Genomic DNA, 21,854 nt, shown 5'->3' with positions numbered 1-21,854 from the left:
TGGGCACAGGAGTTGCAGCTCCAGGGCTGTAGAGCACAGGCTTAATTATTGTGGCACATGGGGTTAGTTCTGCAGCATGTGAGATCTTCCCAGACCAGGGATTGAACCAATGTCTCCTGCCGTGGCAGGCAGATTCTTCACCACTGAGCCACCAGGGAAGCCCCAGTTACCTAACTTTTTATGTCCCAGTTTTCTATTTGTAAAATAGTAGTATTGGCGCCTACATCATAAGATTGTTTTGAGGGTTTAGATAATTCCTGTAATTAGCACAGTGCCTGTATTAATGCAGTGTAATTAGTTTAGGTAAGCAGTGTAATGTGGATGAATGAATCCTAGTTACTATCAAAAATATATTCTTTATCTTTAAAATTTTTATGCCTTTCCTCTTTTTGATGTTTAAAGTACTTCATAATTAATTTTTATCTAATGACTATGATCTACTTAAGATCTAAATTAACCTATTATAACCCATTACCAAATTTAATATAAAATGTTCCTAGGAGATAAGAACATTTTACAAGTATCTTTATAATATACAACATGATATATTTCTAAAACCGTGTAGAAATCAGTGGGTCTAAACTTGTGAGAAAGGGATGTCATTATCTAAATTATCCCTTCATTCTTTTCTCTGTGTTTTAAAAAGAACACCTGTTTTTAACTTTACTTTAAAAAGGATAAACATTCATTGATCAGACATCTGTATCATGATTCCTTTATTATTTTGAATAATCATAGGGTCTCCCCCCATAATTAAACAATCTCAACATCTAGAGCATTTATGTGTCACAGTTCTTCCTGTCCTTAAATAGTACCCTTCATTTAGTTGAAGAAGATTGAGGATTATTATTTATGTTTGAAGAGCGATGCTTCCCTTTCAGACTTCCTTTCCTTTCCAATTTTAGGTTTTGGATTTAAACATTGTTAATTTACAGGAAGCAACTCTGAATTTATTGTAACTCTGTCATTTTGAGTTTCCCTATAGGTTTGGAGGGGCATCCCTTGTTGTGCTAACGGTGAGGAGCCTGCCTGCCAGTGCAGGAGATGTAGGTTTGATCTCTGTGTTGGGAAGATCCCCTGGAAGAGGGCATGGCAACCCACTCCAGTATTCTTGCCTGGAGAATCCCCATGGACAGAGGAGCCTGTCAGGCTACAGTCCATAGGGTTGCAAAGAGTCACACATGCCTGAGCAAATTAGCACACATAGGTTTGGAGGTAATTGCAAGGATTGACCTCCCAACTTAAATAACTTTATGAGTACCTGGGGCTTAAGCTTTTCCTTCTTCACTGCTCTTAAATGAATAAGCCATAAACTGTTTTTAAAGCCATTGTTAGCTGTGTTATTCTGTGTAGGACTTAGGAAGATTGGAAAAATATATGAGGAAGTATAAAATATTGGTGCTGAGAAATTCTAATTAAAAAATGTGCATTTCAATAAATATTTTTCTGTAACTTTTTGGTGACTATATTATAAATTCACACAGACTTATAAGTGACATAGAATTTCAGAAATTCCTCTGTGCTGAAGTTTTTAAAAATATCTTTAAAATAACATCTTGGTGAGACTATCTAGATGACTTTACACCAAACTTCATAATTTCTTTTAATCTAGTGGAGCTATGGAACAGGCATGATGGGAAGAAGGACTTAGGTGTATATCCCAGTTTTGCCAGTGTGAAGAATAAGCATCAAGAAAAAAACATATAGCATAAGGCTTAGAACATGTCAGAGCACTTTTCTTTGGTTCACATGTGTTGTACATAACTGCTAGCAGGGAGAAAGATGTTTCTGAAAGTGCTCTTAAGATTTTTAAACTTTTAAATTAGAGAAATGCAAATCAAAACTATAATGATGTATCACCTCACACCAGTCAGAACGACCATCATCAAAGAATCTACAAATAGTAATTGCTGGAGCGGGTGTGGGGAAAAGGGAACACTACTGAGCTGTTGGTGGGACTGTAAACTGATAACAGCCATAATGGAGAAGAGTATGGAGACTCTTAAAAAAACTAGGAATTAATCTATTAATACCATATGACCCAGAAACCCTACTACTAGGCATATACCCTGAGAAAACCAGATTCTAAGAGACACATGTACCCCAATATTCATTGCAGCACTATTTACAGTAGCAGGACATGGAAGCAACCTAGATATACGTTAAGAGATGAATGCATAAAGAAGGTGGAGTACATACATACAGTGCAATATTACTCAGCCATAAAAAGGGACAGATTTGAGTCAGTGGTAGTGAGCTGGATGAACCTAGAGCCTGTTAAGTAAAAAGTGAAGGAAGTCAGAGAAAAATGAATATTGTGTATTAATCCATGTATATGGAATCTAGAAAAATGGTACTGATGGACATATTTGTGGGGAAGGAATGGAGACAGAGATGTGGAGAACTTGTGGACACAGCAGGGGAAGGAGAGAGTGGGATGAATTGAACAAGCAGCATTGCACTGACATACATACACCATTATGTGTAAAACAGATAGCAAGTGGGAAGTTATTATATGATGCAAGAGCCCAGGCTGATGCTCTGTGATGACCTAGAAGGTGGGATGTGGGGAGGAGAGGGTGGCTCTAGAAGAGTGTTGGCTTCTGGATTTTGTCTTGTTTAGGAAAATCTATCCTACACAACTATTATGAGATTCTTCCTTAGTATTTTTTCTAATATTAGAAATTTATTGTCTCTGGAGGCTGAAGTTCAGAATCAACTTGTCAACAGGGCCAGTGTTCCCTTTGTTGCCTGTGGGGGAGAACCCCTCTTTGTCCCTAGCTTTTGATGGTTTGCTGGGAGTCTTCAGTGTTTCCTTGGCTTGTAGCTGCAACATTTCAGCATCTGACTCTGTCTTCATATGGTGTTCTCTCCTTGTGTGTCTGTCTTCGAATAGTCTTCGCTCTTTTTACTAGAGCATCAGCCTTGATGGATTAAGAGCAGTCTATTCTAGCATGACTTCATCTTAATTATATCTGCAAAGATCTTGTTTCCAGATGAGGCCACATTCTGAGGTGCTAGGACTTAGGACTTCAACATATCTTTGTGGAGGAGACTGACATTTCTGATTTCATAATTTTCTTTCTCAGCAACCATTTTAGTCATTTTCATCTCACTTAGTTTTTATGTGACCCTAGGCATATTATATTCTGAAATCTTTAGTGTCTTTATTCATAAAATGTGCCAATTCTAGAGACTAGGATTTAAAAAAAAAGTTAAACTATAAAGCACGTACAACTAAAAAACATGTACAAGACATGTAGGACAATTTTTGGCACTTGTCAGGTCTTACTGAATGAAGTCTTCCTTTCCATTTTTTTCCCCTAAATTGCCATTTTACTTAGAAGGCCCATTTAGTTCTGTATTTAATTTTGACCAATTTAAAAGTCATCCTTATTCTGATAGTTTACAGTCTTAAGTGCATATTACTGTGTAATTAATTACAAGGTTATGCAAAGTTTCTTACTGATGAATCAGTGCTCGGAAAATTGTTTTAATTTTATACTTTTCATTTGCTTTTAACATGCCATTACCAAAACTGCACATTGTTTTGAGGAATTTAGTCGCATGAATTTATATTTTTTAGGGCATATACTTTTGCTTTTATTTTCCAAATGTTATCATAAATAAAGTTTTATATGGTTGCTTTATTTGTGTCAGTAAACCAAAGTGTAATTGTTAACGGCCTGCTCTAGAGGGTAACAATAATGAGCATTTATCATAAATGAGCACTTTTGTGCCTAGTCCTAGATTATTGTTTCAAGTTTTACTGTGAACCAGTATCCATCTTAAAACTATATCTGTCCTAAATCTTCTAAGTCATTTTAAAAGTTGTCATCTGATCATGCTATGTGTACCACTAATGGGTGTGCAGCTTTATTAATTTTATTCCCTTGTTTTCAGTTTTGTTTTCTTGAGTAGATATTTTTGGTTTTAATTTCTTACTGTTCCATAGATGTGTACATTTTATTACATTATCGAGATTGTAAAATAATCTATGTAAGAGTTAATTTTATTTTCTAATTTTGTAACCATGAAGAACCTGCTACTGTGGGTATCTAGTAGGCATTCAACAAATCCTTAATGATGAGTGAAATGCTTAAATTTGACAGTATACATATTTATATGCAAATTAATTATCCTTATTGAAATCTTACTAAGAGGTACTGTGGTATGTAGTCTTATATTTTTAAAGTTGCTGAAAGTAAGTGCCATTTCTTCAGTAACTCATTTCTAAAATAGCATTTGAATTACAGGTTTTCCACAGTGACGTTATATGTATTTTTAAAGGTGCTGAATGGCATTGATTTCACTGTGTGTAACTGCATATTTATGTTCAGAGAAAATCTAAGTGCTCTAATAGGCAGTAAGAATTTTTGAGATATGAATTAAATCATTGTTCTCTTTGGTGCTATATGGCTGAAAAATGTTAAGGGCTCATACATCCTCTCTCTAATCTCCTTGTTCCAAAATATTTTACATTTGTTACCACAGTAAATGTTAGGATTATTGCTTGATAGAACTAACATACTTTGAAGTCAGATAGCTATGAATACCTATAGAATTTTGTAGTTACAACCTCTGTTAAAACTTGTTTTTGTTTTAATTTTTTTGTGACTCCAAGTCTGATTGTTAATAGTATTCCATTGTGAACTCTGGCCCAGTCAGAATAGTATTCCTTTGTGAACTCTGGCCCAGTCAGATACAGGTACAATGATTCCATTCATCTAACCTCTGATATGAAGACTTAAACATTGTTAATTTTCTTCTTTTTCTTTTCTTAAACATTTTCTGGTGCTTCTTTGTTGATATTTCCTCATAATCAATTTTAACCTGAAGGAAGTGAGGCATACAGAGAGGCACCATATGTAACTGAGTATCCCAGGAATGACATTTGGAGTAGATACTGATTACTTATCTGAAAAGATTGTGTGACTTTACTATTGTAGATTAATTTTACTAGTTTTGTTGTTGTTTGTGTTTTCTCATGTTGACAGGGTTGCTTTAGACACTCTTGCTGCATTGCTAAAATCAAGTAAGTTTTTAAATACTAGAAATACTAGATACTGTTTTTCTGAGTATTCTAACTGCTATTTTAAAGAAACTGGAAATGTAGATTTAGTTAACAGTTATAAAGCTTGTTCGTAATAATTTAACGTCAAAGTTGATTTTATCTTTTAGAGCAGTTGATTGATGTATAACTAATATCATTTATGTTTATTGAGCTCTAACTTGTTTATCAGTATATTTATATAATTTCTTCAAGTATATTAACTTCCTTTCTCTAAATTACTTATATAAACATAAAGCCTTGTTAATAGGGGAAAGTAACATGTAAATATACTATAGTATCATTTTGAAAAAGTGACCATAACATGGCCTTGAGAACATTTAATATGAAGAATATCTTTGACAACTACTATCTCTATAAAATGTATGATTTTCAATTAGAACCTCCTTATTAGAAATTTTATTTCTACCATAAATTCAGATTTGTAACATTAAAAGTGGCTTAATGTAAATTTAGAGTTTATTGAATGCATTTAGAAACTAAAACATTGTTTTTTTAATCTTTGAAATTGAAGTGTTGGAGGAAATGTGTCATATGTTGCTTTTGGAGAGTAACCATCTACATTATGTGGATCTGTCTCTCTGTGATACCCAGTATCTATATTTTAAATATTAATTTTCTTAGCACTCCCATTCTCACTGGTTGATTAAATTAACATTGTATTTAACCATGATAACATTCAATCCTAAAGATCTATGTTGATGGCTTTTGATGTTATTTTTCCCCAAAACTGTCTATCAAGGGTGAGACCAACTTGCCCTTAAGTTTGAATTATGAGAAGAATAGTAACAAATGATTAATTGATTGAAAATCTGATATTTGATAATGATTTGTTAAATTAAAAAATAACCTTAGGTATTAGTATTATAGCTGCTATATTCAGTTGACAGTTCTGTCCTTTAAATGTGTAGTATTCAATTAGATTAGCTGTATAGCTTTGTTTTCATATATGATGTGATAAAACTGTAGACCAAGATTAGGATACTTGGATTAATTTCAGAAATATCTGTAGCCTTGCTTTGATGTGTCCACCCTGCCTTTGTTGTTCAAGGTGTTTAAACATTAATTTTTAAATTAATATAGGTGTATATTTTTGATTTAGAGTAGATTAAAATAGCCATTAAGCTAAATTTTTATTAAAGCTTATTACTAATTTGTAGAATCACTAATGACAAAGTCACTAATTCTAAGTCAGGAAAAACTAAAACATGAGTTTCAAGGATTTATAGAAATCAGTAACCTAAAATGATTGAAATGCTGATATCTTCAGTTTTAAATAATAATCTTTCTTTTACTCCCTCCCTTTTTCTCCTTCAGAGGAGGATGGTAGGCAAACATATCTGGTAAAAACGTAACTGACAAGTAGAATGACTCTGGATTGCAGATAGCTGTGTACTAAGGGTCACTCACTGTGTGTTATGGACAGGTTTCTTATTTAATCTTCAATGAAGAACTTAAATATTTCTCATAAATACCATTTAGGCTTTTGGGAATTCCACTGGAAACACAGTTTGTGATAGGAGTTTCAGTAAGTGTAATGTTTTTTAAGAGAATCATTCTTTTAAGACATTATGATAGTAATATCTTTTAAGTATTGTTGGTGATACTAAAAAGCTAGTAAGCTAAAGGCTTATATATTCCAACTAGTGTAAACAAAAATTATATATATATATATATATATTTGTTTAAAAGACATGAAACTATTATTAGTTAAAACTATTTGAACTTTTTATAGATCGCCACCCAGCACCACTTGGGTGCTCCAATGATAAGAGTGCAAGAGAATGTGCAATACCAACTCACCTGAGGTTGTTTGGTTAGAAATACCAGTCTCTTCCTCATCTATATTTACCTACAAAATGCCAGGCTCATGGCATGAACATTAAGATAATGCAGCAGTAAGGCTGTGCTGCTTTTAGTTGCCTGCAGTACTAGTTTTAAATGTGCTAATACACACCTAAAACATAGGTAAAGACACTGAGATCAACAAACTTCTTAATGCCGTCTTAGACATTATGTTCTGATATTAGAGAACTGAGAGAAACTCATGGGGTAGGAGGGGTGCTTTCTTATGTGAAAGGTCTTTAGTACCTCTATTGTATGTTTGGAAGAGCTACTTTGCTTTGCCTGATAGCCACACCTTAGCAAACTAGCTCTTCCAGACACAAAAATAAATAGAATGTTCTAACATACAAAGTTAATTTTACACAAATATTGTAATGGAAGTTGCAATAATGATAGTGGCTTTTAAGAAAATCAGAGTCACAACTAGTAAGTTAAAGGCTTATATATTCCTTTTGGTGTAATCAAAGTTAGTATATTAATAGGTTTTAAAATATATGAAAGTTTCATTAGTATTAACATTTGGAAAGATACAACCTTAATTGTATTAAAGATATTTTGATATTTATTTACCTCAAAACAATAGATAGGCAGATTTCTAGAAAATTATACTTTGTTATCTGGAACTTGTCATATTTATTTTGTTAGCTAAAAATATTGAAATATGTGGTTGCCAAAGTTTTTCTTGGAAAAAAGGAATTATAAGAATTCATTACAATATTATGGTTATGTTTTCAATTTGACTTTACCGATGTCTTTTATTATTTTAAAAATATTCTTTTTCAATTTTCTTTTGTTAAAGAAACTAATGCCAGGAGAGCTGTAGACAGAGGATATGTCCAAGTCCTTTTAACAATTTATGTAGATTGGCACCGCCATGATAATCGGCATAGAAACATGCTCATTCGAAAAGGAATTTTACAGAGTTTAAAAAGTGTTACAAACATCAAGTTGGGAAGAAAAGCATTTATTGATGCCAATGGGATGAAAATTCTTTATAACACTTCTCAAGTAAGTTTTTAATTTCCTTCCTGTTATTATGATTATCTATTAATGATAGGATTTGGTTCTTAAGAAAACTTACTGTTTCTAAAAGTACAATATGATAAATATATTTAAAAAATTTGAAAACCAAAAGGCACAATCATTTCTCACATGTGACCTTAGACTAAGTTCGAGAAAGTACTTAGTGTCTATCTCTGCAAGATGAGATTTTTTTTCCCCTCATAGGTAGAAGGAAGATGTATAAATTTCTTCCCTGGGCAGGAATGGATTCCATATAGCCACATTTTCTAAGGTGTGCTGTTATCTATACTCAGTTTTGTATGTTCCTTTCATAAATATTCATTAATCCTTTATGACCAGTAAGGGAGGTATGTTATTTGTGAGTGTTCTCTGTGTCTTTGTTCTGGAGAGAATATTTTCAAATAATGAAGGTACAAAAGTGAAACTTGGAGTTAGGGATTCTGGTTCTGCCAGCCATCGTACACATAAACCCTCTCAACGGTATTCTAGCATCTGTAGAAGGCTCTCGATGATGGGGAGTGGGGATGTTGCAAAGTTACCCTTTTATTTTTACAAGACTCTAGTTATTAGAATGAAATCTGTCTTCTTGAAAATTCCAGCCAACATCTTGATTGTGCCCTCTTGGTCTTACACACGACAACTAATCTTTTTGTGGGAGTAGTTAAGATATGTGAATACACATTTTATGTTAACTCAGCTTTTTCTATTGTAGATCAATCATATGCACTTATTTTTACTGTTCCTAAAATAGACAGTATATGAGGAGAGATTGGGTGATGGTTTATGCCATTTCACACTTCTGAGTCTTAGTTTCTCAGCTATTGACAGGTCAGATGTGAAGATTTCTGTTGAAAATCGCACAGGTTATCAAAGTGCCATTTAAAGCCATCTAAGTGTCAATTGTCAATAATAACAGTGTTAAATGAAATACTTTCAAATGTCCTATTCAAGAGCCCTTCTTAAGATTAGATAACAGGATAGTAAATTAAATTCTTAAAACTTAAAATTGTGATATTCAGGCTATTCTTTTCTAAGTCGAACAGCTAATTTATTAGAGGTGCTATTGCATGATAACTTATAGAATTCTGAGAAAGGCTCACTAAATGCACATTCCTTTTTATTTCTTACATCTTTCTTTATGAGTTTTTCTTCTTTTTTTATTTTCCATTAAATTTTTATTTTATGCCCTAGGCTTGCTGAAATGCTCCCTAAGTCACTCATAGGTATTAGTGCTTTGGTGAGTTCTGGAACCAAACATGGTACTGATTTCTGCTAAGTTAGGATGTGTGAGGAAAATTGCTGCCAAATTTGCCATATGAGGTTCTTACAAAGAGATATTTCAGATTAGTCAAAGCTACTTTATAATTATGTTAAAAATATTAGGTTTTGTGATATGTGCCTTTTGAAAATTATTAACACATTATTTTCTGAAGTAGTATAAACTTGTTTCACTTATTCACCAAAGGCACATTATCTTTTTTTTTTTCTTTTCTTATAAAACAGGAATGTTTGGCAGTAAGGACCCTTGATCCTCTTGTCAACACCTCCAGTCTGATAATGAGGAAATGCTTTCCTAAAAATCGCCTGCCACTCCCAACGATTAAAAGTTCTTTCCATTTCCAGTTACCTGTTATTCCTGTGACTGGACCTGTGGCCCAGCTCTACAGTTTACCTCCTGAAGGTAGGACCACATGGTTCTTGCTGGCTTCTGGTGGTTGTTGGAATTGTGTGACTTTATCTATTTTTGCTTTTGTTCATCTCCCTAGCAAAAGAAGGCTTTAATGAACATGATATGCTTTCAGATTACTTTTTAGTTAATAAATATTTCTTCAAATATAAGAAATTACAGTTGAGTGATTAAGGGAAAGAATGTGGGATATGCTACATATGTGTAAATGTGAATTGTGAAGAACTGTCAGCACCATGTAGAAACAATATTTGATAGCTTATATAAATTTTCAAAATATAAGAATGTATAAACATTCTTATAAATGTTTAGGTAATTATATTTGAGCTTACATTTGTAGCTTTTTAATGAACTTCATTTTTAAAAGTTAAAATGCCTAATCACTAAACCAGTTACAGTTTTATGTTCAACAAAACTTGCACCATTACTTCAGTTCAGTTCAGTTCAGTTGCTCAGTTGTGTCCGACTCTGCAACCCCGTGAACCACAGCACGCCAGGCCTCCCTGTCCATCACCAACTCCCGGAGTTTACCCAAACTCATGTCCATTGAGTTGGTGATGCCATCTAACCATCTTATCCTCTGTCGTCCCCTTCTCCTCCTGCATTCAATCTTTCTCAACATCAGGCTCTTTTCAAATGAGTCAGCTCTTCACATCAGGTGGCCAAAGTATTGGAGTTTCAGCTTCAACATCAGTCCTTCCAATGTATACCCAGGACTGATTTCCTTTAGGATGGACTGGTTGAATCTCCCTGCAGTCCAAGGGACTCTCAAGAGTCTTCTCCAACGTCACAGTTCAAAAGCATCAGTTGTTCTGCACTCAGCTTTCTTTACCTGATAGAAAATACAAAATTATCGTAAATTGAATCTTTGTCATTTTGGTACAATGCTGTGTACATAGCAAAGGAAGTAAGAGTTTACTTCCTTTTGTATGTTTTGTGAGGACAAAAAAGCAGAATTTTTTTGATAAGAGCTAGCAAATTAAAAAGAGAAAGTAATCTAGGCTATTAAGATTTCTACAGTATTTCCTCATTAGTTGATCACTTTAAAAAAAATAAAAGATCTTTTATTTATAATTGAGAGCAATTCTTTGAAGTAAGTGATTTAAGATAATTTTTAAGTAAATTTAATTAGTTTCTTATCATTGATATATCGCAGAGTATAGTCTTACGATTTCATTTCTAAAGTAGTTATTAAAATAGTTTAGTCTACACACACTGTCAAAATGGATTATTTACAAACTTTGTTTAAAAGGTATGTCTAAGACTAAGTCTGGGACTTGATTAAAGATAGCTAAGTGAAAGTAGTGATCTAATTCCATTCCATTCTTATTCCATTTAAAATTACCAATATACTTTATAAATAGAGGGGAAAAAAACTGTACTGAATCTGAAAACTAGATAAAAGGAGCATTCTCATGGAATAAACAGGATGTGCAACAAACACGGTGGAGAAAAGAATAGATTAAAGAGTGTCAGCTCTAATTCACTCTTCTATGAAATGCAGTTTCTCTGGCTTTGGATTGAGGGCCAGATTGATGTATCACTGAACTAGAGATGATTACTTATATCAACTAACAAGCCTTCAGGAAGAAGATGTGAGAGAAAGATTCTAATGACACTTGCATAGACATATGGATAACACAATTTTTCTCCTCTTCATCACTTTCTCACATATCAGGCTTCATTACATTTATCAGTTTTCATTATTTTTTATCTTTCTCAGTTAGACTGTAAATTCCATGAAGATAAAACTGTTTTTTTCCTTCATTTTATCCTCAGCATCCATTAGATTGCATGAGACACAGTGAATGTGCGTTTAACATTTGTTAGTGAATGAATTGAACTGGCCACAAGACTTATTCTCTTGAACATTTAATGCCAAAAGATAGTGAAGCAGCCTCCTTGGAGATTTGAAGGAAAAGAGTTCTTAAGATTTCTGAACCCTTATTAGTTGCCACTCGTATGTAAAGGTAACATATTCTTAGATATGCAAGGGTACAGAAGCATATTGCCCAGGTCCCCTTTCAAGGATACAGGAGCATATTGCCCAGGTCCCCTTCCTGAAGTAATTACATGAAATATTACTCCAGCCAGGCTAGTGATGAATTAAGAAATCAGGTGTGCAGAGACATGGTAGTAGAGTAATTGTATTTAACATTACCAATTGTTAAATTATGTATTGTTAAATAGTTGTTATACTGTTATTTTGAAATATATTAACTAATTTTTTTTAATTAACTAATTTTTGATGAAAGATAATATATGGCTGTCACAAACTGGGTCTTTTAATAATATATATTCATATATTTATCAATATTATAATATTGCTATATTTATAAAATGGTAATTATAGAAATAGTGGCCCAAATATGTGTTTTAAAATGTAAAAGTAACATCTAGAACAGAGATCTATAGACTAGAATCTACTGAACCATAGGAATCCATGGTTCTTAGTCTCTAGACTAAGTCCAGTTCTGGACTAAGTTCCTAGTTGAGAGACTAAGAACCCTTTGAAATTCTACATAAAATTATGTATATGTTTTTCTTGGAAAACATTCTTGAAGTGCTGCTATAGAAAAGCAGGAAAACTTCAAAGATGTACAAAATCCTGAGAATGCTGAATGCAAAGCAAGAACAAGCAAATCAGTTTCAGTAATAAGATACCTAAATGAATAAAATACTCCCAGTAAAAAAAGAGACTCTCTGATTGGGTTAAAAACAAAATCTAAGTAGCTGATAGATCTGGAAACTCTTGAAATAGTAAGACTGAACTCTTAAACAGATTGGCAACTGTATATCTGTTATTCCCAGCTCAAAACAGGTGAGGAAGACATTACTACCCTACAATATGTACATACAAAACAATATGGTTAAAACAAGATAGTAAAGATGATTTTATGCAAAGTAGATAATAACATGTGCCAAATACTAAAACAAAGGTAGATGAAGCTATAATTATTTAAATAATAAAGATAAATTGATAGAAACACAGCATTAGTGAGTGATTTTAATGTCTTAAGTTCTTGGTAAGTTATATAGAGGAGAGCCAGTCAATGTAAGTGGATGCTAAAGATACCTCCTGTTAATACATTTGAAAATATATTTGAAATGGACAATATTTTATGGAAATATAAATAACTAAAATTGACTTGGGCTTCCCTGATAGCTCAGTTGGTAGAGAATCTGCCTGCAATTCAGGAGACCCTGGTTTGATTCCTGGGTCGGGAAGACCCTCTGGAGAAGGTATAGGCTACCCACTCCAGTGTTCTTGGGCTTCCCTTGTGGCTCAGCTGGTAAAGAATCCGCCTGCAATGTGGGAGACCTGGGTTCGATTTCTGGGTTGGGAAGATCCCCTGGAGAAGGGAAAGGCTACCCACTCCAGTATTCTGGCCTGGAGAATTCCATTGACTGTGTAGTCTATGGGGTTGCAAAGAGCTGGACACTACTGAGCGACTTTCACTCAAAATTGACTTACATAGTAGAAAACCTGCAATCAAGAGTATGCAATCAAGTTGTCTTCAGTGAAGACATCAAACAGTAGGTTATTTCTCTCAACTTTCAAGAAATTTTCCTATACTTGATTTTCCAGAGCATGGGAAATAAAGAAAAGCTTAGAAACTAGTATGATGCTGAAATCAAAACCTGAAACAATTTACAGATCATTGTCACTAATGAAGATAAATATAAAAATCTAAAATATTAGCAAATTGAATTGAGCAGCATTTTCAGATTTAAGACACTTTGACAACATAAGGATTATTTTAGAAAGTAAGTTTATTGTAATATTAAGACTTTAATGAAAATTTATCAATATATCAAAGAAAGAAAAACAGTGATTATCTTAATAAATACCATGAAAGGGGTTGATAAAAATTATTATTAGTTCCAGATTAAATTTCTTAATGAATCAAGGAATATTTTCCAAGCTGGCTGTGTATTATCTAACTCAGATCAGTAACCAACATCACAAATAGTTATGAAGTGTTAGAGGAAGCCTCTCTCGACCTTTATTCGTTAACATTGTTTTGAAAGCTCTAGTGAGATCAGTAAGACAGGGAAAGGAAAGATACTAATCATTAAAAGAGTGAGATAAAGTTATATCAGTGTCTGTGGAGGATGTTGCTGTTTATGCAGAAAATTGAAGCAAATCAATTATAAAGTGTATCTTAGACCAAATAAAAGTTCAGTGACGTACTATTTACAAGATAAGTGAATAAAATTCACTAGCTTTCCTTTGGGTGCATGTGTATGTTTATTTGTGTATGAATTTGATAGACATAGGCACACAATAACCATTAGAAAACACAAAGGGAAAGATCACATTTTTAAGAGCAATAGGACCAACAAAATAAATCCTATTGGAATATACATTCCAAAACCTTATGGAAAGTGCTGACTCATACTTTTAAATTATTATATTATACAGATATTGTATAATTTATCTAACTGGTTTCCTATTGATAGCCATTTTAGTTTTTTTTCCCCTGTATCTTTGTCTTTACTATAAATGAGCCAAGAACATTTTGAAAATTAACAAGGATGATTTATATTCCCTGCTTTTAGTTGTGAGATTAAGTTATTAATGTAATAATTGATTTTTAGTGTTGATGGTATAAAAGTAGATCATTGGAATAGAAAAAAAGGTCTTAGATACTCTAAGCTATATGGCATTTCACATCTGGAGTATGAAACCAAAGGAAAATACCTATAAAGGAAGATATTTGACAGGTTTGATTAAAAATTAAAAACATATTTTCTCTCTGATGCTGAACTGCATTTTTCCTTCTTCCTATCCAAGGCTTGTCTTTCTTGTTTGCAGTAGGCTTTTCTGAATTCAGTTCCTTCTTTCTTCCTAACAATTCTTTTTCCAAATATCATTTCCTCTGTTTATCTAGAACTAACTGCTGTTAATACACTGACATAAATAGACTCAGTTACTATATGCAATATAAATAGTTTTTTCAGTCTTATTTCCCAAAGAATTTAGAGCAATTTGGTAACTGTATTAGTTGGGATAGACTGAGCTGCTGTTACCCAGTGACCCAGTATAGTACCCTCGTCACTCGAGCAACAGTAGTAATAACGGACATTTTTATAACATATACTCTTTTCCTGGCACATTACGTGTATTAACTCCTTTAACTCTCCCAACAACACTATGCATGGGTATCTCCATTTTATAGATGAGGATAGTGAAAGTGTAAGTGTTAGTCTTAGACAAAAATAACTTATGTAACTTGTTCAAGGTCATGTAGTTAGTAAATGGAGGAGTCAGGATTTGAATTGGGTATTCTGTCTCCAGAGCCCATTTGCTATATTGCCATGAAATAGATTTTTTTTTCCTTCCACATATCCATTCAGAAGATGGGCTTGTCAGGTGATCCTGGACAGTAGGTATCTGTCCACCATGTCATCAAAGGAAAAAGATTCTGTTTTCATCATCTCCTATGGTGTTTTCCTTATGTGCATGTGGAAAATGGTAATGAAAGAAGATGGAGGGCAGTTTCCTTTTTAAAGAATGTGACCTGGAGTTTGTATTGACAACTTTGCCTCACATACTGTTGGCCAAAATTTAATCATGACTGTAACTACTGTGAAGGGGGCTGGAATCTATAACCTCTAGCTAAAACTCAGAGGTTCAGGTACTAAATTGAAAGAGAGAACAGATACTTGGAGAGTGGAAAGGAGTTTATAATCTTCATGGTAATAAGTCACATTGGAAATAGAAGTAAAAAAGAGTCTAAAGAAGGTTACATCAGCAAGATGGAGGGGTAGAAGGTTCCAGTGCTCATCTTCCCTGCAAATACAGCAAAAACAATAAGTAGCAAATGAGAATATGATGTAAATAGGTAGCTCTGGATTAGAATGAACAAGCATCAGAAACCCCGTAGAGCACAAAACCCAAGAATGGCCACACAGAAAAGTACAGGGAGCATTTTATTTCTATCACTTGATCTCCCAGTCCAGGGCAGTTTGGCATCAGGAAGGTTCTCCTCAGTAGAGTTTTTCCCATGGAGAGCAGAAGAATCCCAGTGAGCCTGACCACTGTGTATCTCTTATGTCCCTTACATTGGCAGGTGGCTTCTTTACCACTAGCACCATCAGTAACTGAACTTAAAGAAATGGAGATCTGGGAGTTATCTGAAAAAGAATTCAAAATGATTAAGGAAGCTCAGATAATTCAAGAGAAGACAGATAAACCGTTCAGTGAACTTAGGAAAACTATACATGAACAAAATGAGAATTTCAGTGAAGAGAAAGAAATCATAAAAAGAACAAAACAAATTCTGGACCTGAAGAATACACTGAATAATGCAGTAGAGAACTTCAGTATCAGGCTTAGTCAAGCAGAGGAAAGAATCTGTGAACTTGTAGACAAATCTCATGATATTATACAGGCAAAGGAAAAAAAGAAATTAGAAAGAAAAAGAGTGAAGAAGGCCTATGTGAATAATGGAACACCATTAAATGAAACAACATCTATGTAATGGGAGTCTCAGAAGAAGAAGAAGAGAGAGAAAGGGAGAGAAAACTTACTCTAAAATATAATAGCTGCAAACTTACCAAATCTGATGAAGGTATGGCTATCTAGGTGCATAAGCTCAAACATTCCCAAATAGATTCACCCCTAAGAGATCTTCACCAAGACATTACCATTAAGCTCTTAAAGATCGAAGGCAGAGGGAGGATTTTCAAAGCAGTTAGAGAAAAAATTAGAGATACCTTCTAGGTAACAAGGTACATGTGTGCCAAGCTGCTTTAGACTCTGTGCGACATGGACTGTAGGCTTCCAGGCTTCTCTAAGGGATTTTCCAGGCAAGAATACTAGAATGAGTTGCTGTGCCCTCCTCCACAGGGTCTTTCTGACGTAAGGCTTGAACCCACTCTTATGTCTCCTGCATTGGCAGGTGGGTTCTTTACTGCTAGCACCACCAGGTAACAAGGTACCTAGCTACAAGGTAATCCTGGTAAGCCTATTAGCAAACTTTTCAAGCAGAAGCTTTGCGTGCCAGGAGAGAGTAGGATGATATATTCAAATTGCTTGAAGAAAATAACTGTTAATAAAAAATACTTCACCTGTCAAATTTCCATCAGAAATGAAAGAGATATAAAGACTTCAGGAAAATAACAAAAGCTGAATGCCCACTCTGACCATTTTATTTAGCAAAGTACCAGATATTCTAGCTATAGCCATTAGGTTAGGGAAAAAAGAAAGAAAAGACATTTAATTCATAAAGGAAGAAATGAAATCATCTCTGTTTGCAGTGACATGATCTTATAAGAAGAAAACTGTAACATCTCTACCAAAAAACTGTTAGAACTAATAGATGAATTCAGTAAAGGTATAGGATACAAAATCAATATACAAATCATCATTGTATTCCTATGCACTAATAATGAACTATCTGAAAGAGAAATTAAGAAAGCAACCCCATTTACAGTAGCATCAAGACAATAAAGCATGTAAAAATAAGTTTTACCAAGGAATTGAAGACCTGTGTGCTGATTAATAAAATGTTGTTGAAAGTCGTTGAATTAGACACACACACAAATTGAAAGATATCCTGTGTTCTTGACTTGGAAGAATTAATATAAAAATGTTCATGCTGACCAAAGTTATCTTCATAATCAATATAACCCCATCAAAATTTCAGTGGCATTTTTCACAGAAATATAAATACTATCCTAAAATTTATATGAAGCCATAAAAGACCCAAATAGCCAAAGCAGTCTTGAGAAAGGAGGACAAAGTTGGAGGCATCACACTTCCTGATTTCAAGCTATTATGAGCTTGTTGTTCAGTCTCTCAGTCGTGTCCAACTGAAGCTTCAACTTCAGTGTCGGTCCTTCCAGTGAATATTCAGGATTAATTTTTTTTGGATTGATTGTAAGCTATTGGTAATCAAAATAGTACAGTACTCAAATAAAGCAGGCGTAAGAGCTGGAACAGAATAGACAGCCCGGTCATAAGCCCAAGCATAATACGGTCAACTAAGTTTTGATGAGGGTGCCAGCAACACACAGTGGGGAAAGGACAGTCTCCTTAATAAATTATGTTGGGAAAACTAGTATCCACATGCAAAAGAATGAAGCTGGACCCCTATTTTACACCAGCCACAAAATTGACTCGAAATGGGTAAACTGTATATATAAGACCTGAAACTATAAAACTCCTAGAAGAAAACTTACGGGAAAAGATCCTTGATGTAGTTGGTCTTAGCAGTGATTTCTTGGTTAAGATAACAAAACCATAGGCAACAGAAGCTAAAATAAACAAGTGGGACTGTATCAAACTAAAAAGATTCTGCACAGCAAAGGAGAATTTATTGAAAAGGCAGCCTATAGAATAGGAAAAGATATTTAGAAACTATATATCTAATGAAAGATTAATATAAAAAATACACAGAACTCATATAGCTGAATAGTACAAAGGGAGATAGTGCAATTAAAAATGGGCAAAAGACTTGAATAGACTTTTTCCCCAAAGAACGATGTACCATGGCCAGAAGATAATGAAAAGGTGCTGTCTACCAGTAATCATCAGGGAAGCACAAGAGAAACCCCCTCACACCTCTTAGAATGGCTATTATCAAAGAGACAAGAGACAGCAAATAGCAAGGATTGGAGAAAACAGAACCCTTGCACTCTGTTGGTAGGAATGTAACATGGTACATTATCTTAAAGAGATAAAAGCATACTCATGTTCATTTCAGCATTATTTACACTAGTCAACATATGTAAATAACCTTAATGTCTTTCCATGGATAAAAGAAAAGTGATTTGTATAGATGATTCAGCCAATAAAAAGAATAAATATCATTTGTGACAGCATGGATGAATCTGGAGGGCATTTATGCTAAGTGAAATGTGCAAGACACAGAAAGACAGATACTGTGTGGTATCACTTATACATGGAATCTTTGAATTAAGACAAAAAAAACCAGTTTCAAAGAAACAGAATAGAATGTTGGATTCCAGGGGCTGGGAGAATGGTAAATGGGTGATAAGATCCAAGCGTATACATTTTTAGTGAGTTCTGAGGGTCTAACATATAGCATGGTTCAGTTCAGTTCAGTTCAGTTGCTCAGTTGTGTCCGACTCTTCGCGACACCACGGACTGCAGCACGCCAGGCCTCCCTTTCCATCATCAACCCCTGGTGTTTACTCAAACTCATCTCCATTGAGTTGGTGATGCCATCTAACCATCTCATCCTTTGTCATCCCCTTCTCCTCCTGCTCTCAATCTTTCCCAGCATCAGGGTCTTTTCCAATGAGTCAACTGTTCACATGAGGTGGCCAAAGTATTGGAGTTTCAGCTTTAACATCAGTCCTTCCAATGAACACTCAGGACTGATCTCCTTTAGGATGGTCTGGTTGGTTCTCCTTGGAGTTCAAGGGACTCTCCAGAATCTTCTCCAACACCACAGTTCAAAAGCATCAATCCTTTGGTGCTCAGCTTTCTTTATAGTCCAGCTCTCACATCCGTATGTGACTTCTGGAAAAGCCATAGCCTTGACTAGACAGACCTTTGTTGGCAAAGTAATGTCTCTGCTTTTGAATATGCTATCTATGTTGGTCATAACTTTCCTTCCAAGGAATAAGTGTCTTTTAATTTCATGGCTGCAGTCACCATCTGCAGTGATTTTGGAGCCCCCCAAAATAAAGTCTGACACTGTTTCCACTGTTTCCCCATCTGTTTGCCATGAAGTGATGGGACCAGATGCCATGATCTTCGTTTTCTGAATGTTGAGCTTTAAGCCAACTTCTTCACTCTCCTCTTTCACTTTCATCAAGAGGCTTTTGAGTTCCTCTTCACTTTGTGCCATAAGGGTGGTGTCATCTGCATATCTGAGGTTATTAATATTTCTCCCAGCAATCTTGATTCCAGCTTGTGCTTCCTCCAGCCCAGTGTTTCTCATGATGTACTCTGCATATAAGTTAAATAAGCAGGGTGACAATATTCAGCCTTGACGTACTCCTTTTCCTTTTTGGAACCAGTCTGTTGTTCCATGTCCAGTTCTAACTGTTGCTTCCTGACCTGCATACAGATTTCTGAAGAGGCAGATCAGGTGGTCTGGTATTCCCATCTCTTTCAGAATTTTCCACGGTTTATTGTGATTCACACAGTCAAAGGCTTTGGCATAGTCAATGAAGCAGAAATAGATGTTTTTCTGGAACTCTCTTGCTTTTTCGATGATCCAGTGGATGTTGGCAATTTGATCTCTGGTTCCTCTGCCTTTTCTAAAACCAGCTTGAACATCTGGAAGTTCATGGTTTGCGTATTGCTGAAGCTTGACTTGGAGAATTTTGAGCGTTACTTTACTAGAGTGTGAGATGAGTGCAATTGTGCGGTAGTTTGAGCATTCTTTGGCATTGCCTTTGTTTGGGATTGGAATGAAAACTGACCTTTTCCAGTCTTGTGGCCACTGCTGAGTTTTCCAAATTTGCTAGCATATTGAGTGCAGCACTTTCACAGCATCATCTTTCAGGATTTGAAATAGCTCAACTGGAATTCCATCACCTCCACTAGCTTTGTTCATAGTGATGCTTTCTAAGGCCCACTTGACTTCACATTCTAGGATATCTGGCTCTAGGTCAGTGATCACACCATCGTGATTATCTGGGTCATGAATATCTTTATGTACAGTTCTTCTGTGTATTCTTGCCACCTCTTCTTAATATCTTCTGCTTCTGTTAGGTCCATACCATTTCTGTCCTTTATTGAGCCCATCTTTGCATGAAATGTTCCCTTGGTATCTGTAATTTTCTTGAAGAGATCTCTAGTCTTTCCCATTCTAGTTAATGTGGCATTGTGTATTTGAAAGTTTCTGAGAGTACATCTTAAGCATTCTCACCACGTGTACGTGTACACACACATACAGGGTGTTAACAGTGTTAGCCGTGTGAAATGAAGGAGGTATTATCTTCATCCTGACAGTCATTTTACCCTGATTTACCATTTTACCATATATCATTACATCTTGCACTTTTAATATACAGTTATATTTGTCAGTTATTCCTCAATAGAATAAAAAATAAAAGCGAAGTGTGGGAACATATTCTTTAAAAATATTCTCCACTTTGTCCCAATGCACTCATTGCTTACATGAGTCCTCTCAGAGCTCTCCTCTATGCTTCTTTCCTTGTGTCCCCCACACCCATGCCCTCATGGTTTTTGCATTCTATTTCCTGGGCTTTCTCTAATGTATGTTCGTTTTTCGTCCTCATTACTACTGTATTGGTCCACGTAGTTATTGTCTTTTCCTCTGTTCACTGGTCCCCTTCCACATCTGTGTTCTGATGCTCATGCCTGTCAGAGCGATCTTTTCAAAAGTCTTAAACCACTATCCTCTTAAAAATCCCTGGTACTTGTCTTCTGTTGGGTGAAAATCTAAACTACTTGGCCTCTCATACCCTTCACTTTCTCATTCTTCTGTGCTTTTCCTAGTACTTTCTCAAGCATGCAAGTGAAGTCATGATTAACTTATTATTTTCCAAAGATATCATTAAACTTATTTTCGGGTTGTCATCTCTTCTTCTTAAAAGCCACACTCACACACTCTTAAGTTCACTCAGAAAGTTGCTATATTTTCCTCTAAGATACTGCTTACTACTTGTTTTGTGAAGTGGTTACTAATAATCTTGGTCCTAAGCAGTTTGTATTTACTTCCCGTCCCTGTTTTCCCATGGCATTTTTAAGTTTATGCCTTCATTAGCATGTATCTTTTATGTTATAATTATTTTTAGTCTTTCTCTATTTAACTTCATAAGTGCCCTGAGGGCAGAGACTGCATTTACACATCTTTTTAAAAATTCCCAGCACACAACACAGTGCATGGCACATGGCAGTCATTGAGGGAAATAAATGGGAAGTGAATTGTAAGTGGATGAAAGTAGTTATTGAAATGTATCATAAATAGGAAACAAGATGTTTCATTCAGGCTGTTGCAATATAAGACATTAATTTTTTAGAACGTGCCAACATTAGTAAAAAGCCCATACATTTTTAGAGTGCTTTTTCAAATTTTGAAGTATTGTCACTTCATCTCATAGGTTTTTCAACACCTGGGACAACATTAGAGACATTTTTTAATAAGAAAATGTAATTTACTTTTCCTTTAGTAATTGAGATACTGGTGCTGTATATATTATATAACATTCTACTTTTGGATGTGCATGTTATAGAATGCTTACCTCTGACCTACTTATAGCACATTTTGTATCACA

The 21,854-nt window shown here is 34.7% G+C and overlaps 1 protein-coding gene across 3 annotated transcripts in view; it reads left to right on the top strand.

Moving 5' to 3' along the window:
- The window catches only part of AGTPBP1 (ATP/GTP binding carboxypeptidase 1), a 199,112-nt gene that overhangs the window by 66,914 nt on the left and 110,344 nt on the right, over positions 1–21,854 (top strand). For all 3 annotated transcript variants that reach the window (XM_010808145.4, XM_002689815.7, XM_059889503.1), the window contains 3 exons: positions 4,998–5,035; positions 7,716–7,924; positions 9,443–9,620. In XM_010808145.4, coding sequence (XP_010806447.2) covers positions 4,998–5,035; positions 7,716–7,924; positions 9,443–9,620 — 425 coding nt within the window. The remainder of the gene's footprint in view (positions 1–4,997; positions 5,036–7,715; positions 7,925–9,442; positions 9,621–21,854) is intronic.

This window comes from Bos taurus, chromosome 8 (genome assembly GCF_002263795.3).
Source record: "Bos taurus isolate L1 Dominette 01449 registration number 42190680 breed Hereford chromosome 8, ARS-UCD2.0, whole genome shotgun sequence".
In the NCBI taxonomy this organism is placed as follows: domain Eukaryota; kingdom Metazoa; phylum Chordata; class Mammalia; order Artiodactyla; family Bovidae; genus Bos; species Bos taurus.
Note: the sequence above shows the minus strand (reverse complement) of the source record. Positions and strands in the feature narration are given on the sequence as shown.